This window comes from Elaeis guineensis, chromosome 5 (genome assembly GCF_000442705.2).
Source record: "Elaeis guineensis isolate ETL-2024a chromosome 5, EG11, whole genome shotgun sequence".
In the NCBI taxonomy this organism is placed as follows: Eukaryota; Viridiplantae; Streptophyta; class Magnoliopsida; order Arecales; family Arecaceae; genus Elaeis; species Elaeis guineensis.
The window spans coordinates 109,830,075-109,857,372 of NC_025997.2; the positions used below are offsets into that span (position 1 = coordinate 109,830,075).

At 36.8% G+C, this 27,298-nt stretch overlaps 1 protein-coding gene across 1 annotated transcript in view; it reads left to right on the forward strand.

Moving 5' to 3' along the window:
• Positions 1-267: 267 nt before the first annotated feature.
• LOC105033683 (protein THALLO) overlaps positions 268-27,298 on the forward strand; it is a 29,309-nt gene continuing 2,278 nt past the window's right edge. Inside the window, exons 1-13 of the mRNA XM_010908575.4 lie at positions 268-635; positions 736-780; positions 891-937; positions 1,944-2,055; positions 16,504-16,652; positions 16,773-16,928; positions 17,269-17,408; positions 20,384-20,468; positions 23,098-23,277; positions 23,533-23,691; positions 23,769-23,846; positions 23,936-24,078; positions 24,201-24,339. Of these exons, the coding sequence (XP_010906877.1) occupies positions 527-635; positions 736-780; positions 891-937; positions 1,944-2,055; positions 16,504-16,652; positions 16,773-16,928; positions 17,269-17,408; positions 20,384-20,468; positions 23,098-23,277; positions 23,533-23,691; positions 23,769-23,846; positions 23,936-24,078; positions 24,201-24,339 (1,542 nt within the window). The 5' untranslated portion in view covers positions 268-526. The remainder of the gene's footprint in view (positions 636-735; positions 781-890; positions 938-1,943; positions 2,056-16,503; positions 16,653-16,772; positions 16,929-17,268; positions 17,409-20,383; positions 20,469-23,097; positions 23,278-23,532; positions 23,692-23,768; positions 23,847-23,935; positions 24,079-24,200; positions 24,340-27,298) is intronic.

The window sequence follows — 27,298 nt, forward strand, 5'->3', positions numbered from 1 at the left end:
TTCAACCCAAGCCCCATCATGAAAGGCGGGGCTGCATACTAGTGCAACGTAAAAGCAAACCCGGTAGATTGCGGATTGCAGACTATATAAAGACGAGGAGTCTTGACTCAAGAACTTGGACTGGACCTGGGGTCGATAGTATTGTTTCTCATAAATTTCACACGGAAAAGTCGGCAACGTGTTGCCGACTTTATGTCGATCTTGTTCTGTATTGCGGGACTATATGTCTCCAAGCAGGGTTTTTACCAAAATCAAGTAGGGTTTTGGGCGCGGAGGAAGGCGAGCGGATTGGGGCTAGTTGTCTGCTCTTCGCTTCAGCCACCGCCATACCCGCCACCGTCGAGCGGGACGGCCCTTCAAACGCCTCTACCGACGCCGCAGCTCTCCCTCTCTCTCGCTGCCCTCGCCGTGCGTCCTTCCTGTCGCCGCCGCCGGCGCCACCCCTCTCCTTGCCGCCCTCCGCCACAGCCACGGTCTTAGTGGGAACGATACCATCAGTTATCTTTTTTTCCCTTCGTTCAGAGACATGGGAAAAGGATCGAAGAGGCAGAGAAAAGCCGCAAGAAGGTCCATTAAAAGCGGCACCAAAGATGACGCCTTTAGGGAGGACGACATGGACGACGAGATAGATGCCTGTAACGGAAAAAAGGAGCAATTTTTCTTTTTTCCTTGTTCTTTTTCCATCTCCTGATTTATTTCTTTCGATTAATTCTCTTTTGCTAAATTCATTTGCAGTTCATAAGCAGCGGGATGTGATTCCTCTCGACGTCAATGATGAAGGTGGTGATGTTGCGATAGATTATTAGGTTTTTGCTTTCAAGCGGGTTAACAAAATGTCATGTGATGATTAAAGTTCTTATTTTTCATTTTGTTTTGTGTGGTGGTGACAGGTGATTCAGAGGATGAAGATTTTGAGGAGCCTGTGTTTGATTTTGAGGTGAGCAGATAAAATCTGTGCTTAAGATCATAATTCTTGCTGCTGGTGCTGTTGTTTTGATCGAAGAAAAATGTTGAGTCTAAAGAGAAGTTAACTTGGTGAATTTCAACTTCTTTTTATTCCTTTGCCCACTTAATTGTATGGGAACCTAGAAGGCTACAAAACCTCATCTCACTAAACTTGTGACAACTTATTCCCCTCTTGTATGAAATTCTGGTATAATCAGCAAATATGGTTGGTTTTATGAGTCTAATATAGGTATGAATAGGATGCATTGCTAGAGCTGTATTCTGGTAGGAGATGGTGGGGTTTAACATATCTTTTTTTGTTGTTTCTTGTGTCTTGGTTTTTATGACCAGGGAAGCAAACGCCTCAGTTTGTTGTGGCTGTGTTTCATGTATCATCATGCTGGCCCATCATCTAAAATATCATGCTCTTAAAAGCATAATGTCTCTTTGTTTATTCTCCCTTTTCCGGTTGGAACATTAGAGACAAGTTGCTGTCACATCTCAACCACATACCAGGCATGATGTGAAAAGAAAGCAGATAATGTGTAACCGAGTGGCAATTAGCCTATCACCATAACAATTATAACTTTTGTGCAAGTTGGTGCACTCTATATACAGTATCAAGTAGTGTAGATACGGCATGCATCTATTCAAATACCTTATTTCTGAATGTATCATACATGCTTATATGAAGCATCACATGTTGCAAAAGTCATGCAGTCAACACAGAGTGATAGGCTAGTTGGGTGTTATATGCATGAACTATGTCAAAGAATTAGTTATCTGTTTACTAGCAGGGTAACACAAAACCTAGTATGTCATGAAATATGTGTTTCATAAAGTGGCAAAAAGAATGAGCTTTTTTAGTTTTTTCATTGGGTGTTATGTGCAACTCCTGCTTTTATTAGGAAATATGTCTATTCTAGTTATCATCCAAGTCTTGACATGTGTTTTTAACTTGTGCTATCATTTTCTCATATTATTTGACCTGTTTATAGGGTGGTGTTCGTGATGATAGTGATGATGTCCAAAGCGATGATGATGATGGTGGTGGTGATGATACTGATGAGGATGATAGTGATGTTCGGCCTAAGGGCTTTGCTGCAAAAAGTAAGAAAAAATGGCATCCGAATACTATGTTGTTGTGTTGCTTCACATCTTACTGGTCATAAATAGCTTTGCTTGATTGTTTTGGTATTTTAATTTTATTCATTAATTCATGAGCAAAACCTGAATTATATGGAGAATAATTTTCTTAGAGCACACTGAAATTTTATTTCATGGTTTAGATTTTGGATTTTAAATTTTCTTGGGCTAAAATATGCTTTCATTAAAGAGGCCTTCTTATTTTTCCCTATGATGCATGGCCTATCAAACATATTAAGTTCTTATTTGTTTGGACTGTTTGTCTTCTTATGTTGGCATCAAATAAGTGCTTATACGGCTAGTAGTCAATTATAACCTATGTAGATTAGATTGTTGATTCAAGACATTTGAGTTTCAAATGTTGTGTTCCAAAAATGTCAGCCTTGAAATTCAACCCAATAACTTAAAAATGGAAAAATTGTTTGTTGCAGAACTAGATTTGATATCCATGGGGAAGTCGATAAGGACAAGTTAAAATTAACTGGTCAATAAATTAGGAGCTAAGACTCACACTCGTATTGAAAGAGGCTTTGAAGAAATTATTAGAATTATCACATTTTTTTTATTTTTTCTTCATCTATCAATTAATTAGTCATTCATCTTAAATTACACCAAAAAGGAAAAAGTCAACTTGATAACCAATCTAGCCAGGTCATCATATCTGAAAATGAGCAAACCAATCGACGTAATTACTAAAACTACAAACCAAAGTCTATACCATCGGAATCAGCATCGTGTCGGCAGGCCAATGGTATGGTATGGTACGCTCCTATGTCGTGCCATTCTGGCATGAACTGATAGGGGAACTTGCAAGGGATGAGGAGAGGGAGAATGAGAGAGAGAGAGAAAAAAAAGGAGAGAGATGCAAGGAGGGAGAGGGAATGAGCAGGGGAGGCTGGCAGGTAGAGAGAGGTGGAGGGAGGGGGAGAGGGAGAAGGAAAGAGAGGAAGAGAGAGAGGGGGGAGGGGGAGAGGGAGAGAGTGGTGGTGAGTGAGAGAGGCAGAGGGAGGGGGGAGACAGCTTTCAAAGCCCTATCTCCTTTGCATTGTCGGAACAGGACACTACCAACTTGAAACAATTTCAAAAGAAGAAAATAATAAGTGAAGTTGGAAGTGGCTGGCTCAAAAATAATCCAAAAAAAGGGCCGAAGCCCTTGTTTCGGCAATGTGAAGGAGAGAGGGCTTTCAAAGCCCTCTGTACTCCCTGCCTCCATTTGTCTTGGTCTTTATTGCCCTCTCCCTTTCCCTCCCTCCCTTTCTCTCTCTCTCTCTCTCCCCCCCCTCTTTTTCCTTCTCTTTCACCTCCCTCGTGGGTTTTTCGATATGAAGGCCAAAACTATCCTGGTCGGCCTCTTGTATGGCTTAGTATGCTTTGAACTGGGCAATTTGGGATGGTACCACCAATGTTGCTACAAACCCTAGTCCAAGCATACTCGTAGTCTACCATGAGATGATTAAGTTACTAAGCAAAATCATATCCAATTTGAGGTTAAAATTTAATCTCCATGCCCAGTAGCTGCTACATCACTCCTATTAATTCAGAGGAAAATGGTTTAATTCCTATATTGATAAGAAATTTCAGGATATTATTATGGCCAAGGTTCATCGTCTCGGTATCGACGGCCGTTTCGGCCGGCCGACGGTACGGTTTGGTATGGTTTCGTACCGTACCGAACCGGTAGCGAACCGACGAAGGCACCGGATCCGAACTAGGAGAAGAAAAAAAGAGAAAGAAATAGAGAGAGAGGAAAGAAGAAAGAAAAGGAGGTAGGGGAAGGAGGGGGCGGGGCCAGTAGGAGGCAGGCTATCGTGGCCGTCGGATAAAGCAGTCCACGCATGCGGCGCTGCGGGCGTGAAACATGTGTGATGCCCCTGTTTCATGATTTTTTTTTAAAAATCAAAACTTAAGTGAAGCCGGCAAATAATTTGTCAGTTTCATTGATTTTAATTTTTTTTAAAAAAATTTTTCAACAGTGAAGTCGGCAAATGATTTTCCGATTTCACTGTTGATCTTCATTTTTAGAAAAGAGGGTCGTGTGAACAGAGGCGACAGCTCCTTGATAGCCTATTTCGCAAGTGCACGAAATCGCTCAAGTAATATAATGATAAATAAGAGATCGTTCCCACGAGGACTGAGTTTAATTACCAAAAATGAACGCTGATTTTACTAATATCTAAACGATCGAAACTGAATGATAATGAAAAATAAAATTAACTCTAAAGAACTCAATGAAAGCTGAATCAAAATTCGATTGATAAAGCACTAGGGTATATCTGATTTCACTTGGACCAATTATCAATTCCAGCTATTCCGATTAATAATCTAAATTTAATTATTAATGCAAGGATAAATAATCCTAAATTATTTAATAATCTCTCCCGAGTCTTATTAAATATACTAATTAAAATCTATAATCTATCTTTCAATAGTAAAATAGATTTTAATTAGTTCAATAAGCACAGTGATTATTTCCAAAATCCCATAGCTCAAATCTTCTGCTCCCGCTCCAATTATTATTCCTATGATATTTGTTATTAACTCCAATTTATAATCTTCCTTCCCAGTACCAATTATAAATCAAAATCAATCAAGTACCAAAGATAATAATACTTAAAAGCATTAAGTGCAAATAACAAATAATTGCATTAACAAAGAAAATTAATACAAGATTCTGGAATTGAAATTAAATCCAAGCTACATCAGGTACCCTAGCTAGAAATTTAGCTTTTCATCATAACAAAATCAAACTCAAGTTTACTTGAATAAAACTCCAAAATCATCCTAACAATGAGTTCTAGAAAATAAATTCAAAGTAAACAAGAGAAAGAAAAAACTCTGAAGGAATTGCAGAGCCGAATGAATCTTCTCTTCAAATCTTCCAGATACTCCAAACTCTCCTTGCTTGATTTCTAGCTTTCAAAGATGATTCTCCTCCCCTCCTGCTGGTATTTTAGGATCCTTAAATAGGGCTAGGGCTAGGGTTAAGGTGGTATTTTTCTCATGATTTTATTCTATATATCATTCTTTTTATTTAGTATAGAATCTCTCCTCCTTTGGATAGGCTTTAAGCAACCACCAGCCATCTACTCCTTATGCTGCCCAAATTTTCTGATTTTATTATGATTTCCATAGTAAAAGAAGGAAAGGAGGCATGGTTAATTAGATGAGAAAAATTTCTTCCTTTCTGGGTCCACAAAATCTGCAAAATAAAGTAAGGTTTCGGCTGCCCAAATCAAGTTTTTCAAGAATTGGTTCCAATTCTTTCTCAGTTTGCTCCTCATGCAGAATTAGTTTGGACTCTAATTTTCTTCTATTTAATTATTTCCAAGATAGCTCTTTGCCACCCAAAATTGGTTGCCATATCAGATCTTTGTGCCAAGAAACACTAAGAAGAATCTGGGTGTATCGGGTATTTCTTGTTGTGTCCAACATTGTTACCAACTTCAACCTATTGTAGCCACCTCATTTGGAATCCAAATTTAATTCTGTAAATTATGTTCCTTTCTTGCTTCTCTCAAAATTCTGTAGGATCTAATCTTGCTCAATTTGGAGTCCTGTAGCTTACCTTTTAGGGGTCCTCACACCAAAATATCTAGAATTTAGATTGGTTGACTAGATGGGAGAGATTAACTGCTTGATTTATTTCCTGCACCTCTAGTTTCTTTTTTGGATGATGATGCCAAAAAGGATAAGGTGTGGGGTCCATTGATATCTTGATTTGGTTATTCTGCTTTGAGATGGACTCTGATTTTGATGCAAGACCTGATGACTCCGGATGACAAACCCTGCTGAATCGGACTCAACCAATTTCACTTAATTTGACCTTTAAAACATGATTAAGCCCAATTAGGTGTGACCTGGCTCAATTACCTGCAATTGACATAAAACATATCAGGTTCTTATATTTATTTAGTTAATTATTATACCAATTTTATCAAAATCATTAAAAACTAATAATAATAATTACTATAAAAATGCAATACATCAAATACCCCCAAACTTAAGTTTTTGGTTGTCCCCAAGCAAAAGAAAAGTCCAAATCAAAAATGAAGAATCTCAAAAAATTAATGCTAAAAACTTTATTTAACATTAATATACTCAAAATCCATCTAGACACAAAGGAGTAATACCCAAATGCCATGGCTTAACCACCCCAACTCAAAATCGAAAAGCAAACCCACAAGCTAACTATTCCAAACTCATTCATACTCAAACAAAATTACGCACAATCAATAGCTACTCTGCTTCCTTTAGATTTTAATAAAATAATTCGGTTCAAACATCCAATCCTGAATGCAAAATCCTATCAGCCCATCTCCAATAGTGCAAACAACGTACTCAAGAGATCAATAGGACTTTTTCGGGTAAAAAAAAATGGAAAGTAAGCAACAAGAATGATGGTTATGGTCACATAAGTGAAAATAAATTAACCACAATAAATCAGAGCATACTCAATTACTTATGCTTTACATCCCTTCCTTTATTTATTTTATTTTATACTTTTAGAACAGCCTATACACTTTGGCACTCTTCCTTAAGTCATCATTTGCCTTTTTACGCGAATACCGACATTGGTGATGAAGGCACCCGGTTACTCAGCAAGTCATATACTCAAAGTGCTTTGCATACTCATAATTCAAGTCACTGTTTAACGTAAAAGCAAACATGGGGCTCATGAATGCTCCTAGTTACTAGGCAACTTGAAACAGCGGAGTAGATTGTGCTTTTTTTTTTTTTTTTTTTATTCTTCTTCTTTTTTTTTTTTTTTTTTTTTTTTTTTTTTTGAAGGGAAGAAAAACTAAAAATTCAGTATGCTCTAACCATTATAATCAATTTATTCTCAAAAAATATGAACAGTAGATATGAGTACGGATGAAAAGAAAATACAAGGGGTCAAAAAGGATATGCCAAAGGAATGCCTATATCATTTCTCCCAAGTAAATTGTCTACATTTTATTGCAACAAAGCTCACAAATAGGATTGGCGAAGCAAAGTAACTATCTCCTATACGAGATTTTATTTAAGTATTTACAAGTATAAAACAGTCAATCCCTGAATTTGACTTCCAAATTTAAAGCTAAGATAGCCAAACACTAACACAAAAGTAAAATTGTCCCCCTCTATATCCTTACAAGTGATCAATGAATCAACATTCCATTTTTTTTTTTTTTTAAAAATTTTATAAAAAAAATAAAGATAAAGATACAAACATAATGGCAATCCTATATTATTAACACGAAATGCTCATGCAAATGCACCCCCAAATCTGAATTTGACATTGTGCTCAATGACAAGATCATCATCACAATACATATTATAGCAAGGCATTCTTAAAGGTTAGGGGTACTCCCCTTTGTAGCGTGCCTATGCGCTTGTGTGAGTTTGCAACTCGTCCTCAGTCATTTCATATCTCTTGTCTTCTTCAATGTGCCTCAGTGTTCTCAATTTCTTTACTTAACTCTAACCGAGACAAGTGATCTGCTACAAGATTTTCTGCTCCTTTCTTATCCCTAATCTCCAAGTCAAATTCCTGCAATAAGAGCACCCAACGAATTAGTCTCGGTTTCGCATCCTTCTTTTCAAGTAAATATTTAATTGCTGAGTGATCAGTATAAACTATTGTTGTTGCTCCTATAAGATATGGCCTAAATTTATCAAAAGCAAAAATAATGGCGAGCAACTCTTTTTCTGTGGTGGCATAGTTCAACTGTGCATTATTCAGTGTTCGACTCGCATAGTACACCACATGAAGTCTATTCTCCTTTCTTTGTCCCAAGACTGCTCCTATAGCATAGTCGCTTGCATCACACATGAGTTCAAATGGTAGATTCCAGTCAGGTGCAGTGATGATAGGAGCTGAGATTAATTCTCTCTTTAATCTGTTAAAAGCAACCAAACACTCATCAGTAATTTTAAAAGGCGCATCCTTGATCAATAAATTACAAAGAGGTTTGGTAATTTTAGAGAAGTCTTTTATAAATCTTCTATAGAAGCCAGCATGCCCTAAGAAACTCCTCACTCCTTTAACAGATGTTGGTGGTGGTAATTTTTCAATGACCTCCACCTTTGCTTTGTCTACTTCTATCCCTCTAGATGAAATCTTATGGCCTAAAACTACTCCTTCCTGCACCATAAAATGACATTTCTCCCAATTCAACACAAGATTAGTTTCTTCACAACGCTGTAGAACTTGGGAGAGGTTAGTCAAACACATATCAAAAGAAGGACCAAAAACTGAAAAATCATCCATAAAGATTTCAATGAATTTTTCAACCATATCAGAGAATATAGACATCATACATCTTTGAAAAGTTGCAGGTGCATTACATAACCCAAATGGCATTCTCCTATATGCAAATATTCCATATGGACAAGTAAATGTAGTTTTTTCTTGATCCTCAGGTACAATAGGAATTTGAAAATATCCTGAATAACCATCTAAAAAACAGTAGAAGGGATATCCGGACAATCTCTCAAGCATTTGATCAATAAAAGGCAAAGGAAAATGGTCCTTTCGTGTGGCTTTGTTTAACTTCCTATAATCAATACACACACGCCAACCAGTGACTGTTCTAGTGGGTATCAGCTCATTTTTATTATTTGTAATAACAGTCATCCCCCCTTTCTTAGGAACTACTTGAACAGGACTCACCCAACTACTATCAGAAATAGGGTAGATAATTCCTGCATCAAGTAACTTCATTACTTCAGCTCTAACTACTTCCTTCATATTAGGATTTAACCTACGTTGATGCTCAATTGAAGGTTTGTAGTTTTCTTCCATTAAAATTTTATGCATGCATATACTGGGACTAATTCCCTTAATATCATCAATAGACCAGTCTAATGCTCTCTTATGCTTTTTCAACACATGCAACAATTTTTTCTCTTGTTCAGTGGACAAATGAGCAGATATAATGACAGGAAAAATAGATGAGTCTCCCAAGAATGCATATCTTAAGTGAGAAGGGAGCTGCTTAAGCTCAAGCTTGGGGTTTGGCTTAGCCTCTACTGAATCCTGTATTTTCTCAATATCATTTAATACATCAACATGCTGTTTATTTTTAACACCATCAATCAAGTCATATTCAGAATTGTCAATTATTTCACTAACAAATTTATTAATCACATCTAATCTAAAACATTCATCATTCTCAAGAGGATATTTAGATGAATTAAGCACGTTAAAAATTACCTCTTCTTGTCCCACTCTTAAAGTAAGCTTACCCTCATGGACATCTATAAGTGCCTTGCCAGTTGCAAGGAATGGACGTTCCAATATCAAAGGAACCTCTCTATCTTCCTCCATATCCAAGACAATGAAATCCACTGGGAAGATAAATTTGTCCACCTTGACTAATACATCCTCCACTATGCCTTTAGGATATGTCACCGATCGATCAGCTAGTTGTAATGAGACACTGGTCTGTTTCACATCCCCTAGTCCAAGCTTCCTGAAAACAGATAAAGGCATTAAGTTAATGCTAGCACCTAAATCGCACAATGCTTTAGTGAATTCGATATTGCCAATATTGCATGGAATTGTAAAACTCCCTGGATCTTTTAATTTTGATGGCAACTTGTTCTGAATGATCGCACTGCACTCTTCGGTGAGCATGACTGTCTCATGGTCTTCTAGCCTTCTCTTTTTGGAAAGGATGTCCTTCAAGAATTTGGCATAGCTAGGCATCTGAGCTAATGCCTCCGCAAATGGAATATTTATGTGTAGTTTCTTAAAGACCTCTAAAAACTTCAGAAAGTTTTTGTCATCCTTACTTTGCTTGAGCCTTTGAGGAAAAGGAACTGGTGGATTGTAGGGCTTTACTGGCTCTTCCTTTTTCTCTTTTAGCTTCTCTTTGACCATAGTCTCTTCTTGAGTTTGTTCCTTGTTCTTTAACAGGCTCTTTCCCTTGTTGTTCCCCTAGTTGTTTTCCACTCCTCAAGGTAATTGTCTTCACATGCTCCTTCGGGTTCGTTTCAGTATTGCTAGGCAATGACCCTTGAGTTCTGTTAGCTACCATATTGGCCAACTGTCCCATTTGTATTTCCAAATTTTTAATGGCAGCTTGCTGGTTTTGAAAATTTGCCTTAGTTTCACCCATGAAATCAGTAGTGGCCTTGGTGAGAGTTGCAACCAATTCTTCCAGGTTAGACTTCTTTTCTTGCTGTGGAAAACCAGGTGGTCCTCTATTCTGATAATTCTGTTGTTGCTGTTGATTTCCCCAGGAAAAATTTGGATGGTTCTTCCAGGCAGGCGTGTAGGTGTTTGAGTATGGATTGTTCTGTTGTCTTCCTTGGTTTGCCACATATTGTACTTGTTCTTGTACTGGAGGCATGAATGAGCTGTTAATCGGGCAATCTCGAGTAGCATGTTGCCCAGTACACATCTCACAGGTCTGCACACAAGTATTGACAGCATTAATAGACAAATGATCTAATTTTTTGAAAAGAGTGTCTACTTTTGCATTGAGTGCAGTAATAGCGTCTATCTCATGAACCCCAGCAGGTCTCCTCGCCATATTTCTCTCATTGGGCCATTGATAATTGTTGTTGGCCATTTCCTCCAAAAGATCATAGGCCTCATCAAGCGACTTCCCCATCAATGAACCTCCAGCAGCAGCATCAATATTAATTATGGTATGGTTGTTCAGCCCATTGTAGAAGGTTTGCACAACCAACCATTTAGGCAGCCCGTGGTGTGGACACCTCCTAAGCAGATCCTTGAACCTTTCCCAGGCTTCATATAAGGTCTCCATGTCAAATTGCACAAAGGTTTGGATGTCAGTCCTCAACTTGGCAGTCTTAGCAGGTGGAAAGAATTTTGCCAAAAATTTTTGTGCTAAGTCATTCCAAGTGGTGATCGAGCCAGCAGGAAGAGACTGTAACCATGCTTTAGCCTTGTCTCTAAGTGAAAACGGGAACAATCTTAACCGAATTGCATCATCTGACACTCCATTATGCTTAAGGGTATCACATATCTCCAAAAAGTTTGCAATGTGCGCATTAGGGTCATCATTGGGCAATCCTCCAAACTGAACTGCTGTCTGGATCATTTGGATCAAAGCAGGCTTGATCTCAAAGTTGTTTGCTTGCACAGGTGGTCTTGTGATGCTAGATGAAGCTCCATTCACGGTAGGCATGGCATAATCCCGCAGTGCCCTGGGGTTTGCCTCTCTAGCAACCTCATTATTCCCTACTAGGATTACTTCTCTCCTTGGATCTTCAGCCATTTTTGGATCTACTTTTGCCTCAGATTTCTTCCTTTCTCTGACTGCTTTAATGTTTTGTTTACAAGTGCGTTCAATTTCTTGACTTGAAATGGGATTTGATTCAATTCTTACCAGTCGATCCGATTCTCTTTTCCAAGTTGTAATTTTGAAAGATTATTATCTTTTTTTTTTTTTTTTTTTTTTTTAAGAGAAGAGAGAAGAGGAAAGAGAGAGAAAAGAGTTCTAGAGATGAGTCCTAAGGAGTCCTAAATCTAGAGATGAAAGAGAAGAGTGTTTTAATTAGGTTTAAATTTTAATGGCAAACAAGTTAGCACAAAATGGACTTTCTATCCTAGGGTTAACCTAGATCTAGACAGCTCCTAACTGTTCCAAGATCGCCTTCAAGCACTCCAAGCCCAAAACTGACTAACTGTCTCGGCCAGATAAGTGTAAGATGTGGGAGGTCCCCTGCTTGTTGCTTTCCTTAGACACCAACTGAGTTGGCCAGGTCAGACAACGGAACCAATTGAAAACCACCTTCTTAAACCACTTGCCTTAGACATCGAGCAATTAATCAATTCGAACCCGGTCTAACTTTAGGGCTTTCTTGTCCTATTGAGCTCGAATATCCTAGGGCCAACGTTTAATTGATTTTAGATTAAGGTCTAGGTTATGCAGAATGAAGGATGTGGTTTTTGGGCTAAGGAAGGGTGATCAAATCCCCACCTTATCTGATTAATGGGTTAAGTGCCCTTAAAGTTAATTATGGAGATGCAATGCAAAGAAACAAGATGTCCAATCAAGTTTGATTTTTTTTTTTTTAATATTTTTGGTTATACTATATTAGTTAAGCGTTATGAAATGTCAGTAATTTTTTTTTTTTTAAATATCTAAGAAATAAAATATCTAGATTACTAGTAAAATCAACTATTCTTGATATTAAAGCACCAGTCCCCGGCAACGGCGCCAAAAACTTGATAGCCTATTTCGCAAGTGCACGAAATCGCTCAAGTAATATAATGATAAATAAGAGATCGTTCCCACGAGGACTGAGTTTAATTACCAAAAATGAACGCTGATTTTACTAATATCTAAACGATCGAAATTGAATGATAATGAAAAATAAAATTAACTCTAAAGAACTCAATGAAAGCTGAATCAAAATTCGATTGATAAAGCACTAGGGTATATCTGATTTCACTTGGACCAATTATCAATTCCAGCTATTCCGATTAATAATCTAAATTTAATTATTAATGCAAGGATAGATAATCCTAAATTATTTAATAATCTCTCCCGAGTCTTATTAAATATACTAATTAAAATCTATAATCTATCTTTCAATAGTAAAATAGATTTTAATTAGTTCAATAAGCACAGTGATTATTTCCAAAATCCCATAGCTCAAATCTTCTGCTCCCGCTCCAATTATTATTCCTATGATATTTGTTATTAACTCCAATTTATAATCTTCCTTCCCAGTACCAATTATAAATCAAAATCAATCAAGTACCAAAGATAATAATACTTAAAAGCATTAAGTGCAAATAACAAATAATTGCATTAACAAAGAAAATTAATACAAGATTCTGGAATTGAAATTAAATCCAAGCTACATCAGGTACCCTAGCTAGAAATTTAGCTTTTCATCATAACAAAATCAAACTCAAGTTTACTTGAATAAAACTCCAAAATCATCCTAACAATGAATTCTAGAAAATAAATTCAAAGTAAACAAGAGAAAGAAAAAACTCTGAAGGAATTGCAGAGCCGAATGAATCTTCTCTTCAAATCTTTCAGATACTCCAAACTCTCCTTGCTTGATTTCTAGCTTTCAAAGATGATTCTCCTCCCCTCCTGCTGGTATTTTAGGATCCTTAAATAGGGCTAGGGCTAGGGTTAAGGTGGTATTTTTCTCATGATTTTATTCTATATATCATTCTTTTTATTTAGTATAGAATCTCTCCTCCTTTGGATAGGCTTTAAGCAACCACCAGCCATCTACTCCTTATGCTGCCCAAATTTTCTGATTTTATTATGATTTCCATAGTAAAAGAAGGAAAGGAGGCATGGTTAATTAGAGGAGAAAAATTTCTTCCTTTCTGGGTCCACAAAATCTGCAAAATAAAGTAAGGTTTCGGCTGCCCAAATCAAGTTTTTCAAGAATTGGTTCCAATTCTTTCTCAGTTTGCTCCTCATGCAGAATTAGTTTGGACTCTAATTTTCTTCTATTTAATTATTTCCAAGATAGCTCTTTGCCACCCAAAATTGGTTGCCATATCAGATCTTTGTGCCAAGAAACACTAAGAAGAATCTGGGTGTATCGGGTATTTCTTGTTGTGTCCAACATTGTTACCAACTTCAACCTATTGTAGCCACCTCATTTGGAATCCAAATTTAATTCTGTAAATTATGTTCCTTTCTTGCTTCTCTCAAAATTCTGTAGGATCTAATCTTGCTCAATTTGGAGTCCTGTAGCTTACCTTTTAGGGGTCCTCACACCAAAATATCTAGAATTTAGATTGGTTGACTAGATGGGAGAGATTAACTGCTTGATTTATTTCCTGCACCTCTAGTTTCTTTTCTGGATGATGATGCCAAAAAGGATAAGGTGTGGGGTCCATTGATATCTTGATTTGGTTATTCTGCTTTGAGATGGACTCTGATTTTGATGCAAGACCTGATGACTCCGGATGACAAACCCTGCTGAATCGGACTCAACCAATTTCACTTAATTTGACCTTTAAAACATGATTAAGCCCAATTAGGTGTGACCTGGCTCAATTACCTGCAATTGACATAAAACATATCAGGTTCTTATATTTATTTAGTTAATTATTATACCAATTTTATCAAAATCATTAAAAACTAATAATAATAATTACTATAAAAATGCAATACATCACTCCTGTTCTGCGACCGTGACGTCGCCTGCGCCGCTTCCGCCATCCCCTCCTCCGGCCTCGGCAAAGCTCGCATCCGTGACCGCGATGCCGCCCGCTCCCATCTCTGGTGATCTCCCCCTTTCTCTCTTTCTCGCTTGTTTCAAAGTCCTATCGGGCTAATCGAAGAGCCGCGGATGCTTTCGCGGTCCTTTGGTGGCTGCAGTGGGCCACCGCCGGCCTCCAACGGCTCTCGCCTCTCTCCCTCTCCTCTCTCTCTCTTTCTCACTTTCTCTCTCTTTCCCTCTCTCCTCCTTCTGTATACCGTACGAACCGGCTGAATCATGCCGGCTCTCCGCCGGTCTGGCTCGGTACTGGGTGTACCGGCCGGTTCGGCATGATACAGCATTCCATGATTATGGCTACACCTAGAAAGAATGAAATGTGATTTTACATGAAGATGGATTTAACCTTTCTATTCATGAGCCAACATGGTTGGTTATGGTGTCTCAACTCATCCTTTAATTGCAAGTTCTCTAAGGCCTAAAATATTATTAGAGATTAATATCCCCTTGAAGATCTTAATTTTCTGAGTCACACATTTTATTAATGATGCTAGATGCTCCTGATTGAACCTTCCATCCTTTTGTTAATATATAATGGGTATTTTTGAGTATAGTTACTTGGTGGCTGAGCTTAAGAGTGAAGCTGCTCTTTTCCATTGTGATAAACAATTTTAGGGGTTCTTTTTATATTGGGTTCCCATGGTAGTCTTTCATGCTTTAGATAATAAAGTGGAGCATGACATCAAGGTGTCCATGTTGGTCCATCTTGATTGGTATCATTTTGTGTGTCTATCTCGATGTGTATAGAAGCAATAGACATTGATACAAATTAATGCATAGTTGTGTCAATTATACCTGGCTTTCGCAATTTAAACCTGTCTACAACCATCGTGAATGACCTTTTTTTTTTTCATTTGAAATGTTATGGAATTCTTAGCTATTCTCCCTCTCTCTCTCTCCGAACTTGTCTGGTTTGGAGCAATAGAAATTTTGAAGGCCTTATTTATAGACTCAACATGGTAATGCTACAAAACCATTGTTCTATTTTGGACCAAAAGAAATCAAGATGGCTCATACTATCATGAATTTTTAGCTTGTTTATGGTTTGTATGATAAATTACTTGAAATTATGCAATGTGCTTGCATAACAATGGTAAATATGTATATGTGTAGGATAGCTTATGATTCTAGCTTTAAGTTAAAAATTTTATATTTGCTGCTAGAGCTATATTTGTTTACTAGTGTAAAACAATCAAAAACTATTATATACAAGGTTCACCATGCCGGAATCAGATCTCATGCCAGTTGGCCAGCGATATGGTTCAGTATGCCCCTGTACCGTTCGGTATCAGGCCTGAACCGACATGACAAGGTAAGTGGGGGAGGGAGAACTGGAGAGAGATAGAGAGAGAAAGAGGAATAGAAGGAGGTGGAGTGAGTGGGGAGGGTTGCGAAGGCCCTAGAGGGTGGGATCTTCCTCCTTGCCCTCCGTCGGGTCGAAACAGGGGCAACTGCCCATGTTTCGATTCCCATTATATTTTTTTATCGCGATCCATGTGTTGTCGGCTTCAATGCGGATCACAAAAAATAAAATGGATCACAATTGAAAGAGGGGCGACGCCCTTGTTTTGATCTGACGGAGAGCGAGGAGGAAGATCCCACCCTTCGGGGGCTCTCGTGGCTACCGCTGACCACCCTGCCCACTCCCCCTCCTATTCCTCTCTCTCTCTGTCTGTCTCTTTGTATTTTTCTCTCTACGGAGGACGGAGCTCCGACGGCCTTGGTGATCCTCCGACAGCCTCTCCGGCCTTTCCTCTCCTTCCCTCCCCCCTCTCTTTTTTTCTTTCTTTTCCTCTTCCTTCTCACCAGTGTACTATTTTTTATATCAGAACCGTGTCGGTTGGCCGCCGGTATGGTTCTACACGCCCCGAACTAGCTGGTTTGGCGAACATTGGTTATATAACAACAACAACAACAACAACAACAACAACAACAAAATGTCGATGCAGAATTATTCTGTAGATTTTGTCCCTTTCCATGTCAATGCATCCAAAATATTATCATGGTTAACATGATAACTCTATTGCGGTAGCAGCTGATTGTAATGACTAATGAACATGATGTGTAATACTTAGTTCTTATCAAGGAGTCATGTACCGGGCAGTATGATTTCTGAGTCTAATATGCTTTTTGTATGCTCTCATATTGATTTTGAGGACTCATTATACATCTACCATCTGATTGAATTGTATTTAGTTGCAAGACAGGCAAAATATTTACAACAGAAGTTTGGAGGTGGAGAAGATGAAATGGATGAACAGGAAGAGGAGGAAGAAGAAGAAAGGAAGGTTGTATGGGGTAGGAGAAAGAACTTGTATTATAATGCCGATAATGTTGACTATGAGGTATGAGATGTGTTTTCACTTCTTCGCACAACTTGTTCGTCCCTCGCAAAGAAGTACCTTCTAGGAATTTTTGACTTGGGCCTTCAAGTTTTGTTATTATTTTTTTCTTTTAAATTAAAGCTTCAATCGAGTGATGAAGACCTCCCCATGGAAGAGGAGGCTGAGGTTCTGAAGATTCAGAGAGAGAAGGCAAAGTCTCTTTCAATGGAAGACTTTGGCATTGAAGAGGCTGACCAAGATGAAAGTGATTCTGATGAACGGGATAAAACCATTCAGGTGATGACTATTAGTTATTCATTTTATTGAAAAAAGAAATGGTCTTGATTATTCTTTGTGCATAATGTATTTGTGAGACACTTAGATTCCTGTTACTGATACTACTGTGTGAGCATAATTTAGATTTACAGTTCAGAACTGAAATGATAGATTAACAAAGATTAGCTGGTGAAAGAAGCATAATGTGACCTAATATCTTTGCATGAGGAAAAATTTGTAATATATAGAGGCTTTTAAATTTTAAAACTGAATTTAAAAATATTAAACTGGGTTTTGGTGTGTGCTTATATTTATCACTTTTAGAACTTTGTCTCATGAAAGAGACATTTTGTTAAAACAGGAAGCTTTGGATAGAAAGAAAGTCATGAGTAAACTTGATGTGGATGGTGCATTGGAAGACAGCCCCTTTGAGAACTATGAGAAGATTAAGAAAGATTTTAGTGCCCTGTCAAAAGAGGAGCAAATGGATGTTGTGTACAGGTATGCTTTTGTTTCACATTTACTGTCCAAGCATATCAAACTTTATATATTTACAGTCAACACACCTTTTTCTATCGATATTCTGAGTCAACAAACATAATCTTTGTCTCTTGCATGAGGTCATGAACCATTAGGCAATTTTGTCACAAATTCTATTCCGGAGAGTTAATAAAACTTTTGAAGCACATATAGTCTTGTGCATTAAATTTTTCCCGTTTCACTAATTTTGCTGCAACACTTTATATATGGTTCTGCATTTGACTTAAAATATCTTATTATGAGCGTTTGTACTTGACATGATAAGAATAAAGTACAAATGAAGATGTTCACATTTGGCCTAGTTAGCAAATTTGTGTGTTTTGAGACCACTAAAAACATTCCGTCATTTCTCATACCCCCTAGTCTTCCACCTTTGCAGTCTTATTTTAATGTACAGGATAATATTTTCGTGACAATTTGTTGGCATTGTTTTGAGACCACTAAAAACATTGTCATTTCTTATACCCCCTAGTCTTCCACCTTTGCGGTCTTATTTTAATGTACAGGATAATATTTCCATGACAATTTGTTGACTTGATGCCAAGCTGTTAACATTGGTGCAAAATTCTTGGTCAAGGCTACTTGTAAGGTAGGTTTAGCTTACCTTGATCGTCTTGTCTTGTTTGGTCCTGGCATGGTATCCTCCATGATGAGATCATGGCAATGTGCAACTGCAAGGTTCAATAATTTTTGTGCGTCTCCAATTATCTAGCAGCAGCCTTTTTATAAGCTTCTTTGCTGAGGAATACCTCAATTATCTCTATTTCATTAATCTATTTGACAGCCTATCATGATGCTTTTTTTTTTTTTTTGTGCTTGCGGCATTTGAGTGGCTGCATGTTAGGAAGATTGTACTAGATAAGTAAATTAATAGGAAATAAATGTGTCCTAGCCTGATTAATTTGCTGATGACATGTTAAATTTCCCCTCATCTTAGATTCTTGTATGTAAGGTTTGCCATCTTAGTATCGGACTCCATATTGGTGAAATCTCACTATAGTATTGGTATGCGGTATGGTACGATATGGCTGTGTCGATATAGGGCGGTTTGGCATATCGGTACTATATGATATGCCATGTACTGCCCGTTATAGGGTGGTATAGGGTGGTACGGTAAATACTGCTTGTATGTATAGGTCTTTATAGCTAATCATATCGTTAAATGCATCTTGGTTCTTGGCCACAAAAAAAAAAAAAAAAAGAAAAAAAAAAGAATTTTGTTGTTTTTCATCCTAATATTTGGCATTAACTTATGGATCACAATGACCTTTATCTTGAAGAGGGATTGCGCACGTGCATGTGCTGGATTGATGATAAAAGCTTAAATGTTAATCTTCTGACATGCTTTTGAAATCCTTGATTCCCTCACCTCATATGGTAGTCTAAGTGCAAGGCACTGAAAACATAAGTGGGTCCCAAAGGTGTACATTGGGGTTGTTGTAAGTCACTAAAATGGTATCTAGTGCATCTCTTTATGACATCTTCACATTACGTTTGAGCTAGAAATCATAAATTTATGAAGTTGCTCCCTCTAGCCTCGGCTCTCATCATCTTTGAAAGTCCTAGTAGACAAGAAGGTGAAGTAACCTTGTACTGAATATATGCGAGAATCCCTCTCAGCAGCAATGTGGATATTATATGTTAGCATGCCAGTTGATCCTGTCTTCTTATTGATCATCCTGAGTGTCATGATGGTATCCATGGGGTCTTGCATTAACCGTTTAGGGTCAACTTTCAGCACTGGGTAATGCATGTTGTTGTATATATTTGGAAAACAAATTTGAATGCTTGAGAACGTATTGGTGTAAATTTATCTTTGCCAGATCTTACATTAGCTTTAGATGTTTTGGATCCCTTCAACTCGGAGGTAGACAGCTGGTGGTCTGAACTAGCATTTCATACCCAAAGGAGATTCATTGAGGTAGTCTTACATGGACACTTGCAAATTTAATGTTAAAAAACTTTCCGAAGTAGAGTTCTTAAAGACGGGGAAAAAAATCCCATTATAGAATATGACACCTTATCCATGTTAATATAAAGGGGGCTATTTCTTGGTGCAATGGTAAAGGCTTGAGCTAACAAGTGCAGTGGCATGGGTTCAAGTCCTGGGGCAGCCACTGTGTAACAAAATACCAAAGTTAGGTTTGTATCTAGTTTGCCCCTCCCAGGACTCCGGATCATCGGGAACATGACTGAGTAATGGCCATTTAATCCATGTTGATAAAAAAGTTGACATATCCTGTTTCCATGACTGGTCAGCATGTGCCTAATTTAAAAGGATAAACGACTATGATTGAGCATGATTCTATTTATAATAAATGTTACTTATGGGTTCTGTGCACATGGCAGATCCAATAAGGCACAGTTGGACTTCTATGATCTCATCAATGGATGAAAATATTAAATGAATAACCATGATCCCATTAAAAGAATTTTTGCATGGCATGTGAGATGCACATGGCTAATTCAAGTGGAAGGAATATTTGATGCACCTCTTTTTCTCTAAAAGATTCAAGAGGGATGTACTTTTTTTAAGCATCAAGTGGCTTTAAGGTGGGCTTGGCTGTCTGAAAACTTGTCTGCCACATTTGCAAGACTCATTCCTGTAGCGCTGGGTTTGGGGCGGAAGGGGAGGGGTGGGGAAGGCGGGGAATGGGTAAGTTTATTTGCTGTTTTCTGAATCTGGATTATAAATGAAGAAGGGATGATTGAACATAATGCTTACAGCCACACCAAAAAAATAAAAAATGCACTTTGCCTGTTAAAGGAGGAAATATTTTTGCTTTATAAATAGTTTATATATTTAAAATAAATATTGAATTGTTTCCTTTATCATTAGATACCATCCAAAAGTATATAAATGCATTCATGCATATGTACATAAATACATTATATGTACTCTTGATCTGTGTCATCATATTCTTCTTTTTTTGCAGTTCTGCCCCTGAACTAGTTGGCTTGCTTTCAGAATTGAATGAGGCAGTTGACCAACTTCAAAAAATGAAACCAGTTCTAGGCAAGGTAATTGCAAGTTGTTTCATTCTCACTATATCATTTCTCAGTTCTTATAATTAATAAATGCTATCAATGACTCCTCAGTTCTCATGTATATGGTGCTATCTTGTTCTTTCCTCCTGCAAATATTATTGGACAATGGATAAAGTGTAATTTGGTCAGGCAAAAAAAAAATATTTTTCTTTTTTCAGATTTATTAGTTTGTTTCCTTAGGTTCTTCATGCTTGCTGGATGTGCATGCTTTCTTTTTTTTTGGGTCCCACTTGCATTGGTAGTTTTATGTCCAAATTGACTGAAATTTGAATTATGACTAGTTGATTTACTCATTCAATGGCTGCTCTATCCAGAACCTCTTAAAAGGGGAGCATGCTCAATTAGGATGAAAATTGTGAAAAACGTTTTCTGGTTGTTATCCGGATGCAAATCCATTGATGCATGTCAATTTCTAGTTTAAGTCAATATCTTGACAATTTGTGCATATAATCAATTTTATCCAGTTATGTCTAGAAGATTATATTTTATGCTATCTTGCCTTCTAATAATAGGTCTCAAGAGTTTACACGATGTAATTCGCTTATTTTTAGAAACTAGGTATGGCCTTTTTTTTTTTTTTAGTTGAATAGCAATTTGTTTAGAGGTTTGATTAAGGTGAATGCATTGGGTGCTATTCGAACATTCTGATGCTTATGAATGTGATAAATCTTACACGAAGACATATGAAATGCTATAATCATCTGGTTCAGACAATATTCATGACTTTTCTAGATATACTTTAGTGATGCCTGTGAAGAAACCTGAAATAATTAATTGCAATCATCTTAAAAGAAAATAGATAAAGTAATATACAACATTAATTCTAATTTTGACTGAAAGAAGTAAATTAATCAGATGAATACTCTGCTTGTTTTGCTAATGAATCTAGCTTCAAAAAATTGTGGGAAGAAAAAGTTATACGTTTTCTGAAACTTAAGAATTACATAAAAAATTATGATGAGTTCAATAGGCAATATTTTTTTTGCAGAACACTCTTGAGAGTTCTTGAAAAGTTAGAAAATATAAAGAATTGACAATTCTTAAAAATCAAAGAGGGACAGTTTCATACCTCAGTTTAACTTTTATTCTTCGTTACCTTTTCATTTGGCGGGCCCACTTCCGTTTTTCGGAGTTAGACTATTTGCTACTTTATTCTGGTGTAACATTAGCTTTCAAAAGCATTTTGGGGCTGGCATGTTATCTTATATTTCATCATATGTGGTTATTTTACCTATGGTGGGGATGTTTCATATAATTAATTTGTAGTCTTTTATCACACAATCATTTACAGTGATTTTGCATGGTGCATATTGCTTATATTAAGGCTGATGCACTTTATAAATTTAAGGAAATGCAACAATAGATGGATTTTTTTAAAGGATAAGATGGGACAAACAAAAATGATCTCTATGAGCTTTTTTGGGCCATGAGTTTGAGTGATGTGGCATCTATTCTCCCTCTAGTTCCTCTCTTCCTCTCCTAACTTTGATGTCTGCCACTGTCCTTTTATTTTTTTTTGGCGGTCCCCATCTGTTTGTAACCACATACCCTACATTTCTTTTTCTTCAATCTAATTCTGTCTCTTCCTCCTCTTCCTCTGCCCTAGTGATCTATCTTTTCAACTTTCTTTTCTTCTGGTCTTTCTAATGTCAATAACGAGGAACTCAGACCCTCAACAAAGGCTTGGATAGCTGAAAATACACCAGATTAGACCCAGTTTGATTTAATCTATCTGAGATAACTGCTATTATTTTTGATTTTTCTGATGAATATCCATTATTTTTTGGGGCTGAATTCAGGGCTGAAAATTCACCTAGCATGATGTTGAGGCATGTTTTACTATTGTTTCAGACTAACTTTGTGTTCTTTTGATTGAAGTATTGTTTGTTACATTAGGCTCTGTTTGAGTGCCAGAAGATCTTATTGTGTCGATTGGTTAAAATAGATCTGTGGCTGGCAGAACAGCTAATCCCTACATTGGGAATATTACAGATCATGTTGGACAAGGGACTAGTCATCCCTAAAAAAATACGTGGTTGTGTTTAGAGCTTCCCAGATCTCTTGAAACCACCCTTTCCAACTTGTATTTTTAGAACAGAAGTGTCAACTAGTAAGTTCTTCTGTTATTCCTGCCCCCACAAAAAAAAAAAAAAAAAACAAAAAAAAAAAAAAAAGAAAAAAAAGAAAAGAAAAAACAAAAAAAGGCCTACTGAATATTCTAGTGTAATATCCTGGCACCCTTTTTTCCATTATCATCTTTTTTTTTTTTTTTTGTTTGCATCTATCACTGCTTTCAACTTGCAGAATTGACAGCCAAAATTGTTGGCAGAAAAAAAGAATACCTGCTTTTTCGCATGTGAACTCTCAAGTTTTTTTTTAAAAAAAATTCTTTTTTCGTATTTTTCATTTGAATATCTTTGAAGAACATAAATTTTGATAAAGTCTTTTTTTCCCTTTATTTCTTTCTTGGTAGAAAATTTTCTGGAGGAGTTGAGTGATTATTGGTTTAAATGTTGAGGTTATAGAATGGATACATGTTTGTTCAAAAGATGCAATGTGTCCATGTGTTTTATTTTTTCTGATGCATATCCGTCTTTTGAAGGCGAGAGAGAAAAAAGATACCGTTGATGGGGGGATGCACTACTTGGAGGTGAAACAGATTTTGCTGTTGACTTATTGCCAAGCAATTAGTTTTTATCTTCTTCTCAAGTCAGAGGGGCATTCCATTCGAGATCATCCTGTAATAGCTCGGCTGGTGGAGATCAAGAACTTGGTGGAGAAGGTTCATTTAATTTCTATAGAAATATTTTGTCCTGTCCTTGTCAGCTTATTCATTTTATTACTGTATATTTTTTTCCTCTCTTTCTTCTTCTTCCTTTTCTATATTTTTCTTTATTTGAAACATGTCTTGTTCAGAAACTAGCACATGGTTAGCTTGCTACGAATTTTTGTTTTGTACGTCTAGAAGTGGCTAATATGTTGTGGCAGGTTCTGCCATCATTCAGATGCCACCATTTTAATACATCTTTCTGAACAGGTGAAGCAGATTGATGCAAATCTTCCATCCCAAATTGAGGACATTGTCAATCATAATTCTGTAAATGGCTTCAGTAATAGACTGGTTGGGAAAAGTGTTCCACTGAAACCTGAACCACAAACAGCAGGCCAATCTGCTAAGCCACTTGAAGCAGCATTGGTATTTGTCTCTAATGTGTAACCATTTGTAAATACTACGTATGCTGTTCCTCAAACTCATCATTGATGACACTGCAGGTTAATAAAACAACTGAATTAGCAAAGGTCGACTCCTCAAGGGATAATCATGATGGAAGTGCTGATCAGAAGCAGGAGGTTGTTCATGTTGCTGTGACAATCTTAAGTCTATTCTCAGCTTTTGGATAACAAACTTTAAGTAACAGATTCAAATTTTTACAAGACAGGATGCTCAAGTTGGATTACAAAGTTTGGAAATGCTTAAAGTAAGAGCAAATATCGAAGAAAAGTTGAAGCAGAAAGGCTTATACAATTTCACCAGTTCAAAATCTGAGGAAATGCAAAATCATACCTTGAAGCCAGTTAACCGGTACTTATCTCTGGAGATTGAAGCATCAGTATGCATGTTTTTTTTTTTCTGTCTGAATAGAACATTTCCAGGTTAAATATTTTTTATTTTCTAATATCAGGCTTTTTTATTTATTTGAACAGATCTCTGGAAACAGTATATGATTTTGATGATGAGGTGCAGCAGAATGCGGTAGGCCGTCGCATGAATAATGGTCATGTGAGTTTTTTGAAGACAAGCAAACTATCTCAGCTGGTTGCTACTAAAGCAAACAAGTCTAAGGTATGCCAAGTGACACTCAAAAATCACATATAACTACAGAATATTGAATGCTCTGTTCACCTGTCATTTGGTCAACATTCTGTTTAGATACTACGATAATGATTCTGCAGCACAAAAAACCAAAGCCATTTGAACTGTGGAGATGTAGTATGCAATTTATAGTTATTTTAGCTGTACTTGTCAATCTTTTACTTTGCCTGGCTGGTTGCTGTTACTATTGGGAAACTTCTAGTACTTGTTTTTCTTTGCTTTTCTTTTCTTTCTTTCTTTTTTTATTTTAAAAGTTCAGTACACATAATATGTCCTTTTAGCAGTTAACTTGGGCATATTGGCATTAGCATAATCTGCATGAATAGCATGTATCATGATCTTTCAATATCATTCTATCTGGCAAACAAGATCATGTGAAAGCAATTCATTCGGATGGTGATCATGTCTTTTTTTTTTGATTTATTGGTTTTAAGAAACTTCATCTGATGGAGCAAAAAAGGAGCACTAGATGATAGGGAATGGCATGGGGTAGTGAAGCTGGTAAACCAAAGTAGAGATTAGAAAACTTGTGCAAATAGTGTGCAGAACATATGTGGTTGTTCCAAGCGATGCACTCGCTCTTTTTTCTTGTTTCTTCCTAATAAATGTTGCATTCAGCTTTGCTTGATTTACCAATCCATAATGTACTTTTAAACCAAGTATATTTAAAGACCATTAGCTAATAAGAAAGAATACAATGTTTGGTCATTCTTCTATGACATTATCTAAATTTGCTGGTCAGTGCTTGTACATGTAACATATTGGAACAAGCCCATCTGTGGGCATTTCATGTCAGATAATCTTCTACCTATGGTATTGGTTCTGCTTTGGACTTTACTCCCACATTCTGTTCCATATGGCTTTTCTCGGAAGCTCCTTTATGTCTTCTTCCCACCCAAAATTTATTTGGTTAACTAAGAGCTTAACTTGTATTTTGGGAAGTTTCTCTAGGTTCCAAGATGCTTGTAAAATTTTCATTTGCATTAAGTTGATGCCATTCAATGACTTCCTCATATTGGCTTGTCCATTTTGCCTCAAAAACTAATTCAAGAACTCATATAATAATGAATCAATTTTTTATTTACTTGGATGTATAGATTCAGAACGTGACTATATAAAATCTATACCTTTTTTCTATGTTTGTCATTCATCTACTAATTGGTTATAATCATGCTTGGAATTTGAGCGATCCTGTGAAAGGTGCAGCTATTGTGCATAGATATGGCTGAAGGTGGTACTTAGAGCTAGATATGCTAATGAAATTAAATTGGGCATGCTGAAAATGTTGGAAAAATTAAATGAAATCTGGTAGTGAAACTTTAACCTAATATGCTTGTAATTGATCATGGTAATTATTATTTACTTACTGTGCATATAATATGGGTTTACTTATTGTTTACAGGATCATATAATAAGGTACATAAATAATTGCATGCCAACATCATTCAATGGGAATTCCTAGTTAGGGAACTCACTGAATAATTAAAAGGAACTATGGATATCTTTATGCAAAGATAAAGAATGTGACATATTTAGAATACATAAACATTGGGTCGCTGTAAAAGCCATCTTCCATGTGGACAATACAACTGCACTACAGTGAAAATCTGAATAGCTCCTTGCATGAATGCAACTGCACTACGTATTAATGTAGGATCTCCAGCTTTTGTTTCAACAGTTTTGAGAAATTTTACTCTTTTGGATCTGTTTTTTCTAAATTTCTTGTTGTCAAAGTAACTGCATCCTGAAAAATTGTGTTAGCATAAATGGTTCCCTATCCATTCTGCAGTTATTTATTATTAGTGCTCAATACTAGCTGTGTGTGTGGGATATTCAAGAGGAAGGAGCAATATATGGTTGTGATTTATTTAGTGTTTGAAGTAGGTTAGATAAATATATTCCCTGTTTATTTTTATGTAATTTTCATTTAGAGTCATTTGTTAGATAGCAAATATGAAGGGGTGCATTGACTAAAAGAAGAGAATTTAGGTGCATGGCCTCCCTTGCATGGTGCAGTGAATGCATGGTCTGCCAAACCATACTAAACCACTCAGCTCAGGGTATACCAACCTGAACTAGTGTGAAACCAAGTTGGTTTGGCCTCTGGGTTCTTGAACTGATATGAACCAGCCTGAACCGGTTTGAACCAAGCAAAACCCAGTTCAACTTGGTTGGAGCTGTTCTTGTCTGTTTGGGCCATCCTGCGACTAAAAAGAGAGGAGAGGGGCTAGGGATGCTATTTTTTCTTTTCTTCAAAAATTATGAAAGTAAAGGATGGGTTTTGTGAGGAAGAACTTGTATATTTTATTGTAAGATTAGGTTCAAATAAAAATTTAAAATCCTTGCCCTAATTAAAAGGCATTGAAAGGGAGATGGCCTGGATCATAATCAATTTTCTAATCTGTATATAATGACGAAGACTCGGATAGGTAGATCTCATATAGATCCCCAAGAAAGAGTTTTCTCTTCATTTCATCTAGAAGAGCAACTATCAGCTATAAATTACCACAACATTTAATATTTAAATAAAAATATTACCCACCATTAATAACCTTTCCTATAATGCACGTCATGCTCTTAAGTAAAACAATTCACTATTGTCCAAGATTTGTGTTTCTTGCTCACTTGAACCATCAAATAGAAACACTTTTTGTGGTTGGTGATTAGAGAAGGCAAACTCTTATAAATTGGTACGTCAAAGACCAAAATGCACCTTAGACATACCTTTTTTGTCATAAGAAACCTTAGAATCCTCCTATAATATTTTAACTCTTGATGGAACAATGTTTGCATAAACAAAATGGAAGCTTAAAAAAACCCTAGTACTGTCTGGTTAGACCAATGCTTTTCTAGTCGATGCTTATCATAAATCGGGCAGCAACAATTAGAGAGATACAAAGAGGTGAAACCCTAAGCCTATGAGCAAGAC